The sequence below is a fragment of the Vespa velutina genome, chromosome 21 (genome assembly GCF_912470025.1).
Source record: "Vespa velutina chromosome 21, iVesVel2.1, whole genome shotgun sequence".
NCBI lineage: Eukaryota > Metazoa > Arthropoda > Insecta > Hymenoptera > Vespidae > Vespa > Vespa velutina.
The window spans coordinates 3,403,353-3,420,502 of record NC_062208.1 but is presented as its reverse complement, the minus strand read 5'-3'; the positions used below and the strand labels follow the sequence as shown (position 1 = coordinate 3,420,502).

At 33.8% G+C, this 17,150-nt stretch overlaps 1 protein-coding gene and 2 long non-coding RNA genes across 4 annotated transcripts in view; all 3 read left to right on the top strand.

The window, feature by feature from the left end:
• The first annotated feature begins 25 nt into the window (after positions 1–25).
• LOC124956271 (splicing factor U2af 38 kDa subunit-like) lies at positions 26–1,670 on the top strand. Its single transcript, XM_047511820.1, has 5 exons — positions 26–179; positions 269–356; positions 441–507; positions 623–911; positions 1,000–1,670. The coding sequence occupies exons 1-5, from the start codon at positions 136–138 to the stop codon at positions 1,232–1,234; spliced, it is 723 nt and encodes a 240-aa protein (XP_047367776.1). The 5' UTR covers positions 26–135; the 3' UTR covers positions 1,235–1,670.
• Positions 1,671–5,824: 4,154 nt separating this feature from the next.
• LOC124956272 lies at positions 5,825–8,531 on the top strand. The gene is made up of 3 exons (XR_007103196.1): positions 5,825–6,252; positions 6,332–7,165; positions 7,288–8,531. It is a non-coding gene; the product is annotated as an uncharacterized LOC124956272 (long non-coding RNA).
• A 1,667-nt stretch (positions 8,532–10,198) lies between these two features.
• The window catches only part of LOC124956228, a 79,276-nt gene continuing 72,324 nt past the window's right edge, over positions 10,199–17,150 (top strand). For both annotated transcript variants that reach the window (XR_007103176.1, XR_007103175.1), the window contains exons 1-3: positions 10,199–10,287; positions 10,381–10,453; positions 10,552–10,698. This is a non-coding gene — a long non-coding RNA (uncharacterized LOC124956228). The remainder of the gene's footprint in view (positions 10,288–10,380; positions 10,454–10,551; positions 10,699–17,150) is intronic.

Below are 17,150 nucleotides of genomic sequence, written 5' to 3'. Positions count from 1 at the left end.
TCGAAAAAAAGTGCCACAAGATGCCGCAAGGCTGTAGACCAGTCGTATGTTTAGCGTCCCTCAAGAATGAAAATTGTGAATAAGAAGTAGATAAATAGTTTTTACATTTTTTTATGCAATCAATAGAGATTCGTAATGGCCGAATATTTGGCATCGATCTTTGGCACAGAAAAGGATAAGTAAGTTTGCAATTGATTAAATTTTATATGATTTATATAAAGAGCGACCTAATGCGACCTAACCTCAATCGGATATATTTTGTACGCAGGGTAAATTGTTCGTTTTACTTCAAAATCGGTGCTTGTCGACACGGAGATAGATGTTCACGTATTCATAACAAGCCAACATTTAGTCAGGTAAAATAACGCCAAATTATAAGCTTTATTACAAGTAATATCATTCTTAAAATTTGTACTTATGTACAAATGTGTGTTTACCAGACGTGTCTACTACAGAATCTTTACGTCAATCCACAAAATTCTGCTAAAAGTGCGGATGGTTCTCATTGTAAGTATAACATATATGTATTTATATATATATATATATATATATATATATATATATATATATACACACACACATGTATTTGATAATTATCATAATTTTTTATGTTTACTTGTAGTGGTGGCAAATGTATCGGACGAAGAAATGCAAGAACATTACGACAACTTTTTTGAAGACGTGTTCGTAGAGTGCGAGGATAAATATGGAGAAATTGAGGAAATGAATGTTTGCGACAATTTAGGAGATCATCTGGTAGGGAATGTTTACATTAAATTTCGTAGAGAAGAAGACGCAGAGAGAGCAGTTAACGATCTAAATAATCGTTGGTTTGGTGGTAGACCAGTTTATGCAGAATTATCTCCTGTTACCGATTTTCGAGAAGCTTGCTGTCGTCAGTACGAAATGGGGTAATTAATAATATTAAAGAATACGTATTCTATATATAGCTAATATGTTTATCATAAATGCAAATCTAATCGGTCATACAATTTTCAGCGAATGCACTCGATCTGGATTTTGTAATTTCATGCATTTGAAACCTATTTCAAGGGAACTTCGTCGATACTTGTACAGTCGTAAAAAAGGAGGAAAAATTCGATCTAGATCTCGTTCTCGGTCTCGGGGACGCGATCGTAAACGTAGATCTCGATCTCGTGACAGAAGATCCAGATCGAAGGATCGTAAAAGACGAGACGATAAAGGCAGGGATGGGCGATCTGGACGTTATTAATAATTATTCTTTAATAATTTTTACATACATAATACATCGTGCATTTCATTCGAATACTTGATCATAACTATCAGGTATCTTTATTACATAGTGTGCAAGTTTCAATCGATCCTTGCGACCATGTAAATTTGACCAAATGAAAGAAAAAGATTTATGAATATATTACATATTGTAGAGAAAGCAACGCGATAATTTAGATTATTGTTTTTATATTTTTTATTGAAGGATAGTAAAAAAAGGATTTTATATTAATCCCATATAATATGTAATCAATGGAACATGTAGTATAATATTATGATGACAAATATTAATCTTAAGCTTTTCACGTGAACTGTATATTATTAATTGTGCAATCTTGATAAGGACACGCACAAGTTTGTTTATACTTTTGTAGAAAGGAAAAATCATGCAATACGATCAAATTCTGATATGAAAATATTGCATTTGTATTTCACGAATTATCGTTAATGTGCACGTAAAGAGGCAATCATTGTCGGTAATTAATGTCGACGATAAGGTAGCTTGGGGAAAGTGTTTGTAGCGCCACCTGAAGAAAATTCCTGGAAACTTCTTAATAAGTTAGAACGCTTTGCTCTATTTTGTCGATAATTTATCGACAGTTATCGACAGTTATCGACAGTTATCGACTTACCATCATTATATAGGTGTTATCATGTAGTAAAAATGATCAAAGTTTCCATTGAAATTTCTTTGATTCGCGATACAGAAGATGAAACGGCTGCACGAAATGCATGTATCTTCGATATCGTCATTCATTGCCAACCCTTAGATACTACAGTTGGATGATGCTTCGGAACAAGAGATGGTAGCACTAAGTTTTATCCCTTTAAACTAATATTTATCCAATTGAGATTTTTTTTTACCTAAACCAAATTACGATATCGGTATTATAATTATTATAATATTATTTTGCCTTTTTTAATATAATTAATTCATAGGCTCAAACGTTTTACGTTTTATAAGAAGACTCGAAAAAGAAGAGGATCAAAATCGATGTATCCGGGCACGTGTTTTCAGGTAGATCTAATTGGCCTGGAGGGTTTCAGAGCAAATGTGGACCATTTCAGCGTCGGGCTGTGCATCGAACAGCCGTGCATTACCGCGGCAGATGGTGCTCGTCGTGATTGCAGCTGCTCTCAGAAGAACACCTGCCGTGGCCGTTCTCTCTGCCAACTATCGAGATGCACCGTATCACTGTCAGTCCTTTTCGAGCTCCTCTCTACCCTTCCCCCCCCCCCTCTCTCTCTCTCTTCCATTTCTCTATCTTCTTGCGTTCTCCGTCTGTCGGATCCACATTATATTAGGTATGTTCATTTAGCGATCTATCTATCTTGGATTATTTAATTCGAAATTACTTTAATCCGGAAATATTGCTCTAAATTTATTGAAGGATAATTGTCAAAGAAACAAAATTTTTTCCATTAGTTTTCAAGTACTTTTTTGTGGTTTTTTTTTGTTTTTCGAACTATGGTAATATAGTTTTCATTTAAGCGCAGACGTATATATCTTTTTGTTAGTCCAATACGGCTTACAAATCGATGTCGGTGGATTTTTACACGCAGCTAATATCGATGCATAAAACTTCCTAGCGTCGGTAATCTCCACGCTGATATCTGTTTTACGATCCGGCCTGCGATATGGCAATGGTCATAAAGCATCGAGTCGATCGATCGCAATGATTGGAAGTCATAAGCGAACGAATTTCATTGGGTCGATTCTGATAGGTGCAATGAAACTTCTAATATTAATCTCATATTTATGTTATCATTAATATTACTTCCCGTATAATTATTATATAGTACATTATAAAGGAGGATCGATCAATTGAAATGAAAGAAAAATTAAGAGGGAAAGAAAAAAGAACAGAACGATGATACTTTTTTCTATTCGTTAAAGCAAAAACGACGAGGCAAGAGAAGAGATGAGGATGAAAATGAAAGGTGGGGAAGGGACGCAATGTTGCTCAGTAACCGGCCCACCCAAAGACCATAATTAATCCTGGCGATTTGCCAGAGAATCGAATCGTGGGGAAGGGCTTTGCTTGTTCTCGTTCGAAAAAAATTTCAAGAGATAAAATACGCCGGGAGAAAATTGCACGAGTAAGGATGGACACTTTTGACCATGATTTCCCTCGTCGAGGAATGACGAGCTAACGAGCTGTCAAACGTCAAACGTCAAACGTCAAATGTATCGAAAGCTCACGTTATTGACTTCCTCCTTTTTTCTCTTCCTTCTCCCATCATCTCATTAACTTCGAATTTGGCACGATGTGACGTCATTATCGCATAATTAATATTAATCATAATATAGTATCAGATATAAGTATAGAACTGCCTATAGTATGCATATATATATATATATATATATATATAAAAAGAGAGAGAGAGTGAGAGAGAGAAGTATTTGAAAAAGAAAAAAACGAGAGAGAGAGAGTTTTTCAAAGCAGACTCTATGAGAGAAGTTGTTCATTCGAAACAAAGAGAAAAAAGGAAAAAAAATGTTCTGCAGCAGCCATTTAATCGCGAAACTGGTGAATGCCGGTGCATCGTAAAAAGAAAGAGATAGATAGATAGATAGATAGATAAAGAGAGAGAGAGAGAGAGAGAGAGAGAGAGAGGGAGAGAGAGAGAAGGTGAAAAGCCTGATTGAATCCTGGCTATGCGTGTGTAAAGCAGGTATCCGTTTGTTTTCTCGAATTTGGCGGAGTATATCCTTTTGATCGGTTACTTTTGGCCATCGATCGATCATATAGAGAATCCATTAAAAAAATGAAAGTTGATACTATTCGTACACTTTGCATTATGTTTATCTTTCCTTTCCTAGATATTTTCATCTTTTACCTTGGAAAAACGGGGCCATTTGTTAATTATCTTTAGAAACGAATGTAGCCGACCATTTATGTTACTCCATAATTCATATTTAATTTGTGAGTATGGTAAATGCCGCAGGCGCTTTTTCTAGAAGGGATAATATCGATCCGGTTAATTTTTCCGCTAAGAATTGTTTCTTTTTATTTGACAGTAGGACGTTTTGCATTCGTAATTATTTACATTAATTTTCTCTTTTTAACCAGATGAGTTATTGCGCGCGCGTGTGACGTAGTTATTATTTTTTTTTCATTAACAATTGCATGCTATTGAAAGTTATGTAAAAACGTATCAACCACCGTAATAGCGAACGTCCCTACATGAATATAGATAAATTTATATAATTTTCATAATCGGATTTTGGTTAGGATGTATAATTCGTTATGGACGTCCTTTCTATTCGCAAGAATGTTATAAATCGGTGGCTATCAGATTTCACGCATCCCCGGCTTAAATTTTCACACGAGAGTGATCCTTTCGCCGGCACCTCTTTTATCTGGATACCAGAATATCGACTCTTTTCATCGATTCTAACCGATTATATCGTTTCGTTCGAACGTGCGACGCGCGGAGTCGAGTATTATGCTTACGAAGCGCGCTACCGACCGATGCATTTTAATGAAATATTTCCAGCTGTCGTTTGAAATGTTTGTAAATGATTTATAAAAGGGTATTTAATTCCCTTTTAGGTATTAACGTGTTCCCATATGTTATTGTTCTCTTCTTCTTTTTTTTATTTTTTTCTTTTTTTCTTTTTTTTTTTTTTCATAGTTTACACATACAACACTTCATTTTACTGGAGAAAAAAGTGTAAAGCAAAGATAATAGATAATGTCTTACAAATGTATCGTTTAAAAGTTATTTATTATTTTTATTTTAGATACACAATATTGGATTATATGTATGTAAAGAAGATGAATAGAAAAACGAAGGATTCGTAAGAACGTCGTCGTCGTCGTCGTCGTAAGAAGAAAAAAAATGTCAAAGTGAATGTCAAGAAACAAAAAGGAGGAAAAAAAAACAAAAGCCTACTTGTTCACCGTAATTGTTGTAGAGTGAGCGAGAGAGAGAGAGAGAGAGAGAGATAGTAAGGGAAGATAACTTTCGTTCTCTCAAACGTGAGTAGAAGAAGAGGCTCTGGCACGCAACGTCGTCGTTAAAGAAGAGGAAAAGACGGCGGAGGTGGAGAAGTTGGAGGAGGTGAAAAAGAAGGTGAAGTACCGAGAGGGCATCCACAGGACGGCAGTAGACACTCGCATTTTTTATGGACGAGCAGACCGTCCTCGAGGCTCGGTCGAGGCTCATTTAGTAGAACGCTCTGAATAGGAGAGCCTCACTTCGCGGAGGCTTTTGCTTCTCTCTCTCTTTCTCTCCTCGAGTACTCTCCCGAGTTTACTCGGATTGAATGCGTCGCTCGTTAGTCCGCTCCGTCTAAGAACGTCCGGCTTCCGTTCGCAATACTTTTGCGATTTTTCATCGTATCGGTGGTATGACGATTTCTCAACGATCTTGAGTATTATCGATATCATGCAAACTTCTAAGAAGAATTTTCTTTCGTTATTCGAAATCGATTGAACAATTTCTTTTTCTTTCTTCTTTTTTTTTTTTTTTTCTACAACTATCTCGATCCTTTACTTATTTAGAAAAATGATTGATTAATTGTTATTATTATTGTTGTTATTATTATTATTATTATTATTATTATTATTATTATTATTATTATTATTATTATTATTATTACTATTGTTAAATATAAAAAGTGTCAACATGTGGGTTTAATCGAATGAAAGAACGATAGCAATTAAATGTCTCTCTAAGTATTAGTGACGATTATACGAAAAGCAAGTTAATAATGATGATAATAATAATAATGATAATAATAATAATAATAATAATAATAAGGAACGATATAGAAGAAGCAATTATATGGGTTTCGGCTCTTGGAAAAGCTGTACTGTGGCATGCCGACAAATGAAGGGACAAAGGGCCGCTTTATTTCGGTTCTTGCGACCTCGACATTAACGAGAAGACGACGGCGGAACGAAAAGGGCTAAAGAGGGCGAAATTTTCAAAGAAAAGAAGGACTTTCTTGTTAAATTATTTCTTTATCTCTTTTTTCTTTTTTTTCATGTAAGTTTCTTGATTTCTTCGTCCTTTGCATTAGAATCGAATTCTTTTAGTTTCTTTCCATTTCTTGATTTTTCTTTAGGCATCTCGTATAGAAAAAGCTTATCCACCTGTTCTTCTTTTCATAAGAATGAGAAAAATAAAGTTAAAGAAGAAGAAGATGAAGAAAAAAAGAAGTTAGAATACAATCCATTTGGGAAATCGAAAGGAACGTTCGGACGTTGCGTGATATTTCTGTGGAATCAAGTTTCAGAGAGTAGTATCTTGAAGCTATCGCAATTTTTATTCCACCATGGGTTATGAGAAATACAGGGAGTTGTGAGTTATCACACTTGTAAGAGAAAAAAGGATAGGAAGAGTTTGTGTGTGTGTGTGTGTGTGTGAGAGAGAGAAAAAGAGAGAGAGAATCATAAAATAGGAAAATAAATTCAAATAGTTCTTTTTAAAACGTTTCGAAGCTCTCGTAATGCCAAGAGAAACTCTTGCTGAGAATACTGTCGTTGAGTTTAATCGTGGATGAATCGATTCGGTACATTCAGAGGAGCAAGGATGGTGAATGGACCAAAAGGATAGAAAGAGAGAGAGAAGGAGAGAGAGAGAGAGAGAGAGAGAGAGAAGTTTCACGGCACAACGACCGTTCCTAATTAGTTCCTTGTATTACTTAACCCGACTCGACGTTGGACACAGCGAGAAATTGTATGAGTTTCGAAGCGTTGCACAGTTCAACCTTGACTAATTTGGATCGTTTGCGTTCTAGCATGCGCATTCACCTAAGTGCGGGCCTCGATACGCTTCTTCCCTTTCCGTCTTGTTACTCTCTATCTATTCATCGTTGTCTTTCAGACCAGATGTGCATAGAATTTCATCCAAGTATTCATCGAGGAAAACTAAGAATCATATTGGAAGTAAATTAATGGTACGTTGATGAGACTTTAAGGTAATTAAAATCTTAATGTAAAAAAAAAAAAAAAAAGAAAAAAAAGACAGAAAGAGATAATAATATTCTTTGTTTATTAAGAAAAAATTGTATTTCTGTAGGTACATATCTTAGTATGAAGCTTTAAGGAAAGCTTGTTATTTCGTCGGTAACAAAAAGAGATTCGTCATCCAACGGAAGTTTGGTCGGTCCGTAGGGAGTCTCTTAGACTTAGCAACGATTTTGATGGAACGTTTTGGCGAGCAGGGAACAGCAGTGATAGCTTTTTGACCACTCCTTCGTTATACTTCGACTTCTCTTCCGGTCGTCAGAGAAGAAAAAGAAATAAGAGAATAGAAGAGATAATAAGGCAGGAAGTATAAAGAGCTTTGTGAGAAGAAAAAGACAAGGAGCAAGAGAGAGAGAGAGAGAGGGAGAGAGAAGAAATCAGAGATAGGGAGGAAAAAAATATCCGTTCTAACGTCGTCGTATCTTTTACGAGGCAGCCTTCTGATATCGTTCGTAGGAAGACGATCGTGTTTGCGACACGACTCGACGACTCATTGAAAAGCTATAACGCTACTTCTATCTCTATTCTTGTCTCTTTCTCTCTCTCTCTCTTCTAAACGTTTCTCTCAACTACAGGTCATCTCTTTCATACAGTCCTTCGTTTCGAAGAGTTAACCCACAACGTGCACGTGCTAGAAAGGAGAACACGTGTGTCGACTCTTTCGCCTTCTACGAGGACCCTGGAGCGGTCACGTTTCAAGCGTTATTAAACGCTTCTTATCCAATGCGATCTTGATATCGATCCCTCCCACCTCCCTTCCTCCCTCGATCGTTGCAACGAATCGAGAAAGCATACGACGTGCATAGGATTTCTTATGAATGTTTGATCTATCAGCTGAATCGACTGATGCACTTGTTAGATGATACATTTGAAATGTTTCTTCTTGATAAAAGAATGTCGAAGTAAATTTGATTTTTACTTAGTTCATGTCTTTACAAAATAAAGATTTTAGAGAATCTTTCGTCCAACATTTATATTTATTATTTTCGTTCTATTATATCAACTAATTAGTCGAATCAATTATATCAAAATTTTATACACAGTTTTATTGTCTTAATTATGGAAAACTATTCAGAACTATTTATTGTTAAGTCTAGTAAGTTCAATTTTAAACAGCATGCAAATACTTTTATGATGTATTGTAGATTTATGCAAAAGAGATTTTAAAAATGCAGATGAAATTATTTAAGTAAAAAAGGAGTTTTGAAAACTCATTATTATCTAGTTAAAATTTAATATATTAAATATTTAAAATTATGTTATGAATTTTATTAATAATCCATGATAAAAATATGATGAATCAAAAAGAAACATTTTATACAATTGTTACATCTGAATGAATTTATTATTTTTGAGAAAGAAGAACATGCATTGCCTACTAAACTATATTGAAATAAAAATGTACTTTTGGAAGAATTTATATACATCAGCATCTATTTTATATTTAAATATATATGTAAAAAAATCAAACATTGAGTAGTTTAAAAGATTGAAAATGATGTATATGTATAAAGTATGTTTATGTTGCAGTTTATGTTGCTGCGCATAGAAAGTAAAAATAGAATTAATTAATTACCAATCATATATTATTGAATGCCTACAGATTAAAATAGTAATAAAATTCCATATCTTTAGATTGTTTAAAGGAGAGATGTAAAGTATAAATAGTAATAAATTATTATTTTTTTTCTATTTTAGATTGATTAATTGTTTGTGTTTTGACTCATGTCGTAGAGAGAAAAGAGAATCGACGTTCGTGTGACGACAAAGTGGTGTGTGTATGGCGGGAATATATTTTGATTAATTATTTAGAAAGTGCCAATTTATTTTTATAATACTAATTACTGAAAAGATTTCTTGATTTTTTTACTGTTATAATTTTTATCATATGTTTTATATTATATACTATTTTGTAATAATAGGCTAAAACATCGAAATATTTTTTGACCTGAAATGTATTCGTTCTGGTGCATTACGTATACGTAATTAGCTATGCGCATGCGCGAGACGAATTCAATTGTTTCAACAATTGCCATATTTGGTGACACGGCTTTGTATCGTCCTCATTAATTTCAGGTAATCACTAGAATTTTTCTAACGTACACCTTCATTCTATATATCCATCGATAGCTAAACACGAGATCTTTATGAGGCCGCGTACGCAAATCGGGATATTCTCGCGTTCAAAAGATATTCGCGAAAATAAAATCATTGCCTAGACGTTCTCGGCGAGCGCTCTTTATCTCGAATTTTTTCGTCTTATTTTTGCTATGTCGATGCTTCTTTCGCTTTTTTACAATGTTTTAATTAATAATTTTCCATTAATTATCCCTCATGTATTGCATTTCGTATTATATTCGATCTTCATATGCATGCATATACAACATAACACACACACACACATACGTATATATATATGCATATTAAGTATGTATGATTATCCTTTATACATTGGTGAAACGTACCGAAGATGGCGCTGTGTACATACGAGGCGCGAATTATTCAATTGTTTTCGTGATAAACATGACGTCATAATTCTTCAGTAGGCATTACCTTGACACGTTTCCGTATCGTCTCTATTAATTCCAGGTAATCAATAGAATTTTTCTAACGTACACCCTCATTCTATATATCTATCGATAGCTAAACGCGAGATCTTTATGATGTCATGTTCACAAATCGAGATATCATCGCGTTTAAAAGATATTCGTAAAAATGAAATCTCCGTCTTGGTTATGTTTTTTATTTCCAATTTTCATTTCTTATTTCCGAAATATTCGTACTGTTTTTGCTTTTTAACTTGTTTCATTTAATAATTCTTCATTAATCAATAATTTTTCATTAACTGGTCTTCATATATCGTATTTCATATTATATTCGAATTTCATATATATACTATATATGTCCATATATTCATATATGAATATTTCTTTCACACATATACATATATACAGCTTTGTATACAAATACACAAGTTTTATACTCTGCTAATACAGTATTATGTTTTTTAGGCTTCCAATAATTTTCGTGCAAGGATCAACAAAACCTTTCTGTAAGTAAATTTTCATTTCTACAAATTTTCTTAATAATTTTAACAATTTTTTTTTTTATAAAAATAATAATTTGTTTTCATTTCTTTTTCCAGCTCAAATTAAAGAAGAATCCTTCATCATTCTGGGGCAGGATGCTCATTGTACTAGATTCAACAAGGACTTAAAGTAAGTAAATTTTTTTATTAAACTTCTTCTCTATAAATTTAACGATTTTTTTTTATTGTAACAATGATACTAATTATTATAGTTTCTTTTTCTTTCAGATCATCATTTTAATCAGGTTTATCTACTACGATTTCAACAAATAAGAATTTATTTCGGTGTCTACTTCGATGTCTACTTCGATGTCTACTTATTCCGACCTATTACACGCACGAGTGTTTTGGAGCCATCGCAGAACTTCTTAAGTAGTGAGTGAACAAATTTAAGTACCTCCAGTGCTCATCATGCCGAGGACGAGAAGTCCGAATCGGCACGATTTACTGGTTGTATTGATTTCCATAAATTATTGACGAGCACATAAATAATTTTTTTTATTGGTAAAAATGTTCAATTGTTTATATGTTAATGAAATAAATTACTCGATTTTAAGGTAAAACCTGATTTTACTAAAGTAAAATTACAAATTTAATTGAGCTTTAGAAAAAAGTGCAAAATTTCTGTCACGATTTTAATAATAAAAATAGATTAAATATGAAATAATCTTACTTCGACGTTTATTCTTCGAAGTATGAAAGAAGACTGACGTGATAATTCGTACGGTCCTATCAGAGATAAATTTTTTTGACATTTATGTTCATATTACGTTTATATTATTAGAGATGAAAATTTTTACGTATTGAAATTTTAAATCAAAATTATTTTATATTTTTCGGAGGTAACAATCTTAATGCACATTCTTAATGATACTTGCGAGTAAAAATTTAAGAAAAGTTGAGACGATTGAATTTCAGAAAGAATCTGATCTGAAAAGCTTGTCGCTTCTCGTCACTTTTTATCACTTGAAACTTTATATTTCGTCAGAAACAAGAAAAGAAAAGAACTGCCTCTACGGCAGTTTTCAATCTATCGGATATACTAGAAAAACGATTTCCTCGTGCAGTTGCTTCTTCAGGTGTAATCACTTCGAGTTAAGTCGACTCTCTACGACGAGATCTAGGGAAGAAAGTTTTTCTGGAGGCTGCGGTGAGAAACGAAAGGACGGAAAACGGCCGGTCGAGTCTCTCGCGAATAAAATCTCGTACGGCCCGATTTATTTCCTCTTTCTCTCTTTACCTCTTTACCTTTCTATTTCTCTTTCTCTCGGTCCTAAGAGGTCGTAATAACTCTCTTAAATTCATAGCTCGGCCTCTTAAAATTCCATCGTCTCACTGGCGTTCGCAGTTCTCCGCCATTGTCGTAGCAATTTATCGCGAATCCCTAAAGTGTCGTGAGCCGTTTGGTACGTCGTGGAAAAAGAGAAACGAAGATGAGAAAAAGATGAAGAAGAGAAGGAAGATAAGAAGTCAAAAAAAAAAAGAAAGGGAATCAATGTGGTCTATGGAGAAGAAGGAGAGACGAAGAAGAAGAAGAAGAAGAAGAAGAAGAAGAAGAAGAAGAAGAAAGAAGACAGGTCGAGTTTGAGAGCTTTGTCCGGAAGCCGAAACCTGTGTTTTATCTCCCAGTTGCCGAACTTTTAGTCCTTCCTCATCCTTCCTTCTCGACGTGGTCCTTGACAGAGAAGAAAAGAGGCCAAGAAGAAAGAGACTGTGTATGTGTCTGTAGGAGAAAGAGGGAAGGGAAAAGAGAGAAAAAGGAAGAGGTGATATAAGTTGCGAGATAAAAAGGAGAAACGAAGGTAGACGAAAAATGAAAGAAAGAAAGAAAGAAAAAAGAAAGAAAGAAAGAAAGAAAGAAAGAAAGAGAGAGAGAGAGAGAGAGAGAGAGAGAGAGAGAGAGAAATGTCGAGTTAGAATCGCTCGTGCTACGGTAAAAAAGGTAAAAAAAGAAGAAATGAGGGAAAGTGGGCCACGAGTTTCGTGGTTTATTGAAAAGCTGCCGCTTAAGTGCTTCCACCTTTCGACTCTTCCTGTCCAACGGGCTTTAGACAGGTGCTGGCCTGATTCTTGCACACTCTCCTTTTTTTTTTATTTTTTTTCCTTCTTCTCTCTCTCTCTCTCTCTCTCTCTCTCTCTCTCTTTCTTCCTTCCTTCCTTTCTGCAACCACTTTTATTGGCTCACCAACGTCTCCGAGAGAGCACCGAAGACCGACATAAATATTTAGTCGATTATTTTAACGGGTTACTGTAGTAATGGTCCGCCAAGTACTTCTCTCGTTTTACCCTTCTTCTCGACGACTCGTCCTAGACTTCTGAAATTGGATCGAGCACCTGCGTCGGGCAGGATATCGAAGGAGGTAAATTAGATGAAGCGATAGAGAAAAGTAGAGTAGAGACTCGTAAGATGCGACTTCCTATCTTACAACTCTTCGTACCTTCGGTGTTGCATTTTTGCAAATGAAAAAGAAGAAAAAAAGGAAAAAGCAAAAGGATTAAATTCACAGCCAGTTCTTATGATTGGTTCGATATTAACGGTTTAGAACAATTAATAATCATATTTCGTTTGACCGAAATAATTTCAATTTTCAGCTTAGAGATCGATCACCTTTTTTTCTTTTTTTTTTTCCTCTTCGTTATAGAAAAAGATGAATGATCATCTTGAACGATTATTTCGATCATATTATTGAAAATTATATTCATAAATATCCAACAATCGTTTACCAATAGAAAGGAATTTTCTTCGTTTCTTTGAAGTTTCCTCTATCGAGTCTTCGATTAAATCCCTGCCTTCTATTTTCCCTTCTCTTATTTTCTAAATATTCCTACCCCTCGTTGGAGTCATCCCAAGAAAAGAAGATAGTCAGTGATTCGGAAACCCTAATCCCTCTTGTATATACCATGGTAACGAAACAAAGCAGTGTACGCATCGGAAGTCGAAACGTCGTAGGTGTCCTCTCGTTTCCTCCCTTGCTTTCAGAATCATGAAAGTTAAAGCCAAAGAGAGAGAGAGAGAAAGAGACAGCAGGAGGGTAAAATTGAAGGGTGCACGCGTGCGTTGGCACGAAGAATACAATGAAGAGAGAGAGAGAGAGAGAGAGAAAGAGAAAAGGGAGATATGGAAAAATCCGTCTCCAAGAGTTTCCACCGAGGAACCTTGCTCGAATTCGCTCGTTAAAACGACATAAAACTTGTGTATGCCTTTGTTGAGGCAATAAAAAAAATGTCTGCCCTTCTAATTGTTTCACTGTAACTTTAAGAGAAAGAGACAGAGAAAAAGAAATAGAAGAACCGCATCAAACGGAAATATTCTTTGTGCTCGTTGAATTCTTTTGTATTAGAAGGTATCTTTTTCTTTTCCTTCTTACAAATTTACGATTCATTTGGAGTATTTTAGTATACATTATCCCTTTTATGACTTTTTATTCTGATCTTACTGAAACGTTCGTATGGAATTATTTAAAAGAGTGTAGATACATGTTATTGAAAAAAGAATAGAAAAAATTGTCGAAAAAATATTGAGCAAAGAAAAAGTGGAACGATTAGAAAATATATTTATAATTTATATAGGTAATTAAATTTCTGTTGTTATTAGGAAATAGAAGAATCTGTAATTACTAAGTTCTCAGTATTGCACGATATCTAGTAGAATAAATCACGAAATTAGTTTACTCAGACGCTAAGAATGAATTCTGCATGTTCTTCCCTCGTTTCTCGTCCCTCGTACTTGCATGAACTTCCTTTCGAGTAAGTTTTGGATGCAGCCGCTACTACACTCGCTTGCGTGAGAAGAATGCGGATAGAAAAAGACTCGGAAAGTGAACTGCACTTTAGTTTTATGAGATATGCGAGTTACTATTGCGACTAACTAACTTTACGAATTTCCTTGCAAATTAGAATTCTTTCGAAGAATTATTATTTATGAGTTTTATTTTTCAACATTTCTTCTTTCTTATTTCGTAAAAATCTTTTTTACTGTTTTAATCGAAAAGAAAAAAGAAACAAATAAATTCGAATGTTATATAAAATTTATTTGATAAGCTCTTTTGAAAATATCAACCATTAATGAATGAATTACGTACATTTTCGTATTATTTCGTACGAATTATGAATTCTTTTATTGAAAAACAGTAATAATGTAGCCCAATATTTTCTGAATTCTCTTCTGATTTTAATTCGATTATATGCGATGATTTCGATATTATTCTACGTATATTTTGATATTTAACGTAGTTACATTCGAAATTGATCAAAATGTATATCACATATTAATCGTCATTCGATTATTAATATTTTTAATGTTTCATTTCTGCTAGACACAAATTTGTTTGTAATCTTAATGTTAGTTATCTATATAATTTAATCTTACAAAGGTGATTTTCGTTGTAACTCTTTCCTCGAAATGCTAGGAAAGATAAAGATATCCAACCATTTATCTATCTTTCCTAGACAGCCTTAAGGTTCGGCTCTCCGCGACGAAAGCTACGACGACGACGTTCTTCCAACCCCTAAAGCTGATAAATAGAACGAGTTTCGTCGTTGCAACGTGTTGCTTCGGTTTACTCGTCTCGTTATAGCAAGAGGAGGAAGCCTAAGTGCACGAAACTTCGGTCTCGATCCGCCACCACGGGAATGCGAATAGGTAATGGCGTGCGAGCTGCTCTTTGGGAATAACTTAACTCACAAACTTAAGTTAACCGTACGAGGATAGAGAGACAGAGAGAGAGGGAGAGAGAGAGAGAGAGAGAGAGAGAGAGATTCTCTCTCTCTCTCTGAGAGAATTCTGCAAAGTAAAGTAGAAAACAAATTAGGAAAAATTATATGTATATATTGAGATTAAGAAAAATATTTTTTCTATACAAATTTATAGAGAACAATAGGAGAAATTAGCCTGTCTTTTTTTAATATTTCTTATTTTCTCATTCTTATTTCTTGGATCTCATCTATCTTTTTCTGCTGTTCCGAAAAAGAAGAAGGAGTGTAACGCTATAATGTTAGGAGATGGAGAGCCTCTGAGAAAGTGGATGAAGATGGGATATACTTTTCTCTCTCTCTCTCTCTCTCTCTCTCTCTCTCTCTCTCTATCTATCTATCTATTTATCTATCTAGTTCTTTACTCGAGCCCGTGAAATGTGGCTTAATATCGTCGCGAAACCCGGAACGCTTCTCAACGATCTGGGAATCCGCTATGGGAATATTTCGGGTTTAACCTTTCCTCTCACGATGCAATCCGTTGATGATGTTGAAAGGGCTTCTCAAGAATTCTCAAGCGTCGATTAACATTACTCAATATTTCCTTTTCTATTTAAATTTATAAGATATATATTTATTTATATATTAATGAAATAACAGCGATAAAAGAATTCTTAAATTGTTATTCGTAATATCATTAATTTCCAACATTTTTTATTTTCAGATTGAAATTCTTTTAAAAATGCATTAAATTTGCATTTTTCATTCTATTCTAAAATATTTTAATCTTGTGGAATATTATCTATTTCATTTTCATCTATAATATTCATTTGGTGTAGATAGAGTATCAGAATTCGATTCATCGAACATTGAATTTTAGTTAACTATCAATATATTAAATTCCCAGTTCTGCACGTAACGGAAGTTAGCTAGTTTCGTGATACGCGTAATCAAGTTATACGCATTTCTACAAATGCATGCATTCGGAAATGTAGATGAAACGTAGAAAGTATCAGTAGAATGGAGATTTGTAACGAATACTCAGGAAAATCTGTTTTGATAATATTGAAGATTGACAGAGAACGAAAATATAGTTATAAATAAATTAATTAAATAGTCAAACTTAATTTATAAAATTTTCACGTTTTAAAGTTTACTTTAATCAGATTATTTTTTTCTTATATAGGGTATAAAATAATAATTTGTCGATAGATTTCAATTACATAAATCATCAAACATTTCTATCGTTATTATGTATTTGACTTTGCGTTAGTGTTGTATTATATAAAATGCTTTTTATCGGAATTAACGGCAATTGCAAATACCAAATGTGGAAACGAGAAATGAGCCGTTGTATTATCCGTTATCTTCAATTAATGAAATTGCTTTGGAAAAGAGCTCTACCGATAAATGGTAGTATTTTGGCGAGTATAAATATAATTTACCTATGTATTACCTGTTTAACCAATCATCGATTAGGATATTATAAAGGATATATTATTATTATTATTATTATTTTATAATTAGATTTTTGATATTAAATTTTCTAAAGATATAGCAAAGATATTTTACTCGAAAGGAATATAACGAGATAAATAATTTGATTTTTATGTCTCATCTATAAGATAAAATTATAATACATCTCGTAGATAGTAAGCCGTAATTTTTTTCTTTTTTTACGTTGCTAAGCAGAAAATTTATTAATTATTCGTCTCGTAGTTAGTGGCCCTCGAGCTCGCGGTCAATGAGCTAGGGAGGACTTGTAAACTTTCAGTTAATTAGAATCGATTAAGTCGAGGAGACCTCGCTCGTCTTCTTTACTCTTATACTTTAGACCCACTAACTACGGACACTCCGTCGTCCACTTAAACTTTTTCACGAGAACCTCCACACAATTTACTAAATATCGTATTGTCCCGTTTATTTAAATATCCAATATTTCAATTGGAGATTCATCTTTTTTCCAATAATAAATAATATACAATTTGAACATCATCAAAATAATAGCGTCCCTCGTTAGATTCGATTTGAGAATAGAATTTTCGTGAAAAAAGGAAATTACAGACATGGAAAATAGTTTCAAGAGAGAGACAGAGAAAGAGATATATATATATATATAGAGAGAGAGAGAGAGA

Bases quoted from the DNA above. Each gene is read 5' to 3' on its own strand.
- LOC124956271 (XM_047511820.1), top strand. From the start codon at position 136: ATGGCCGAATATTTGGCATCGATCTTTGGCACAGAAAAGGATAA. The intron at 180-268 runs GTAAGTTTGCAA...TTTTGTACGCAG, and splicing joins TTTGGCACAGAAAAGGATAA to GGTAAATTGTTCGTTTTACT. The intron at 357-440 runs GTAAAATAACGC...TGTGTTTACCAG, and splicing joins ACAAGCCAACATTTAGTCAG to ACGTGTCTACTACAGAATCT.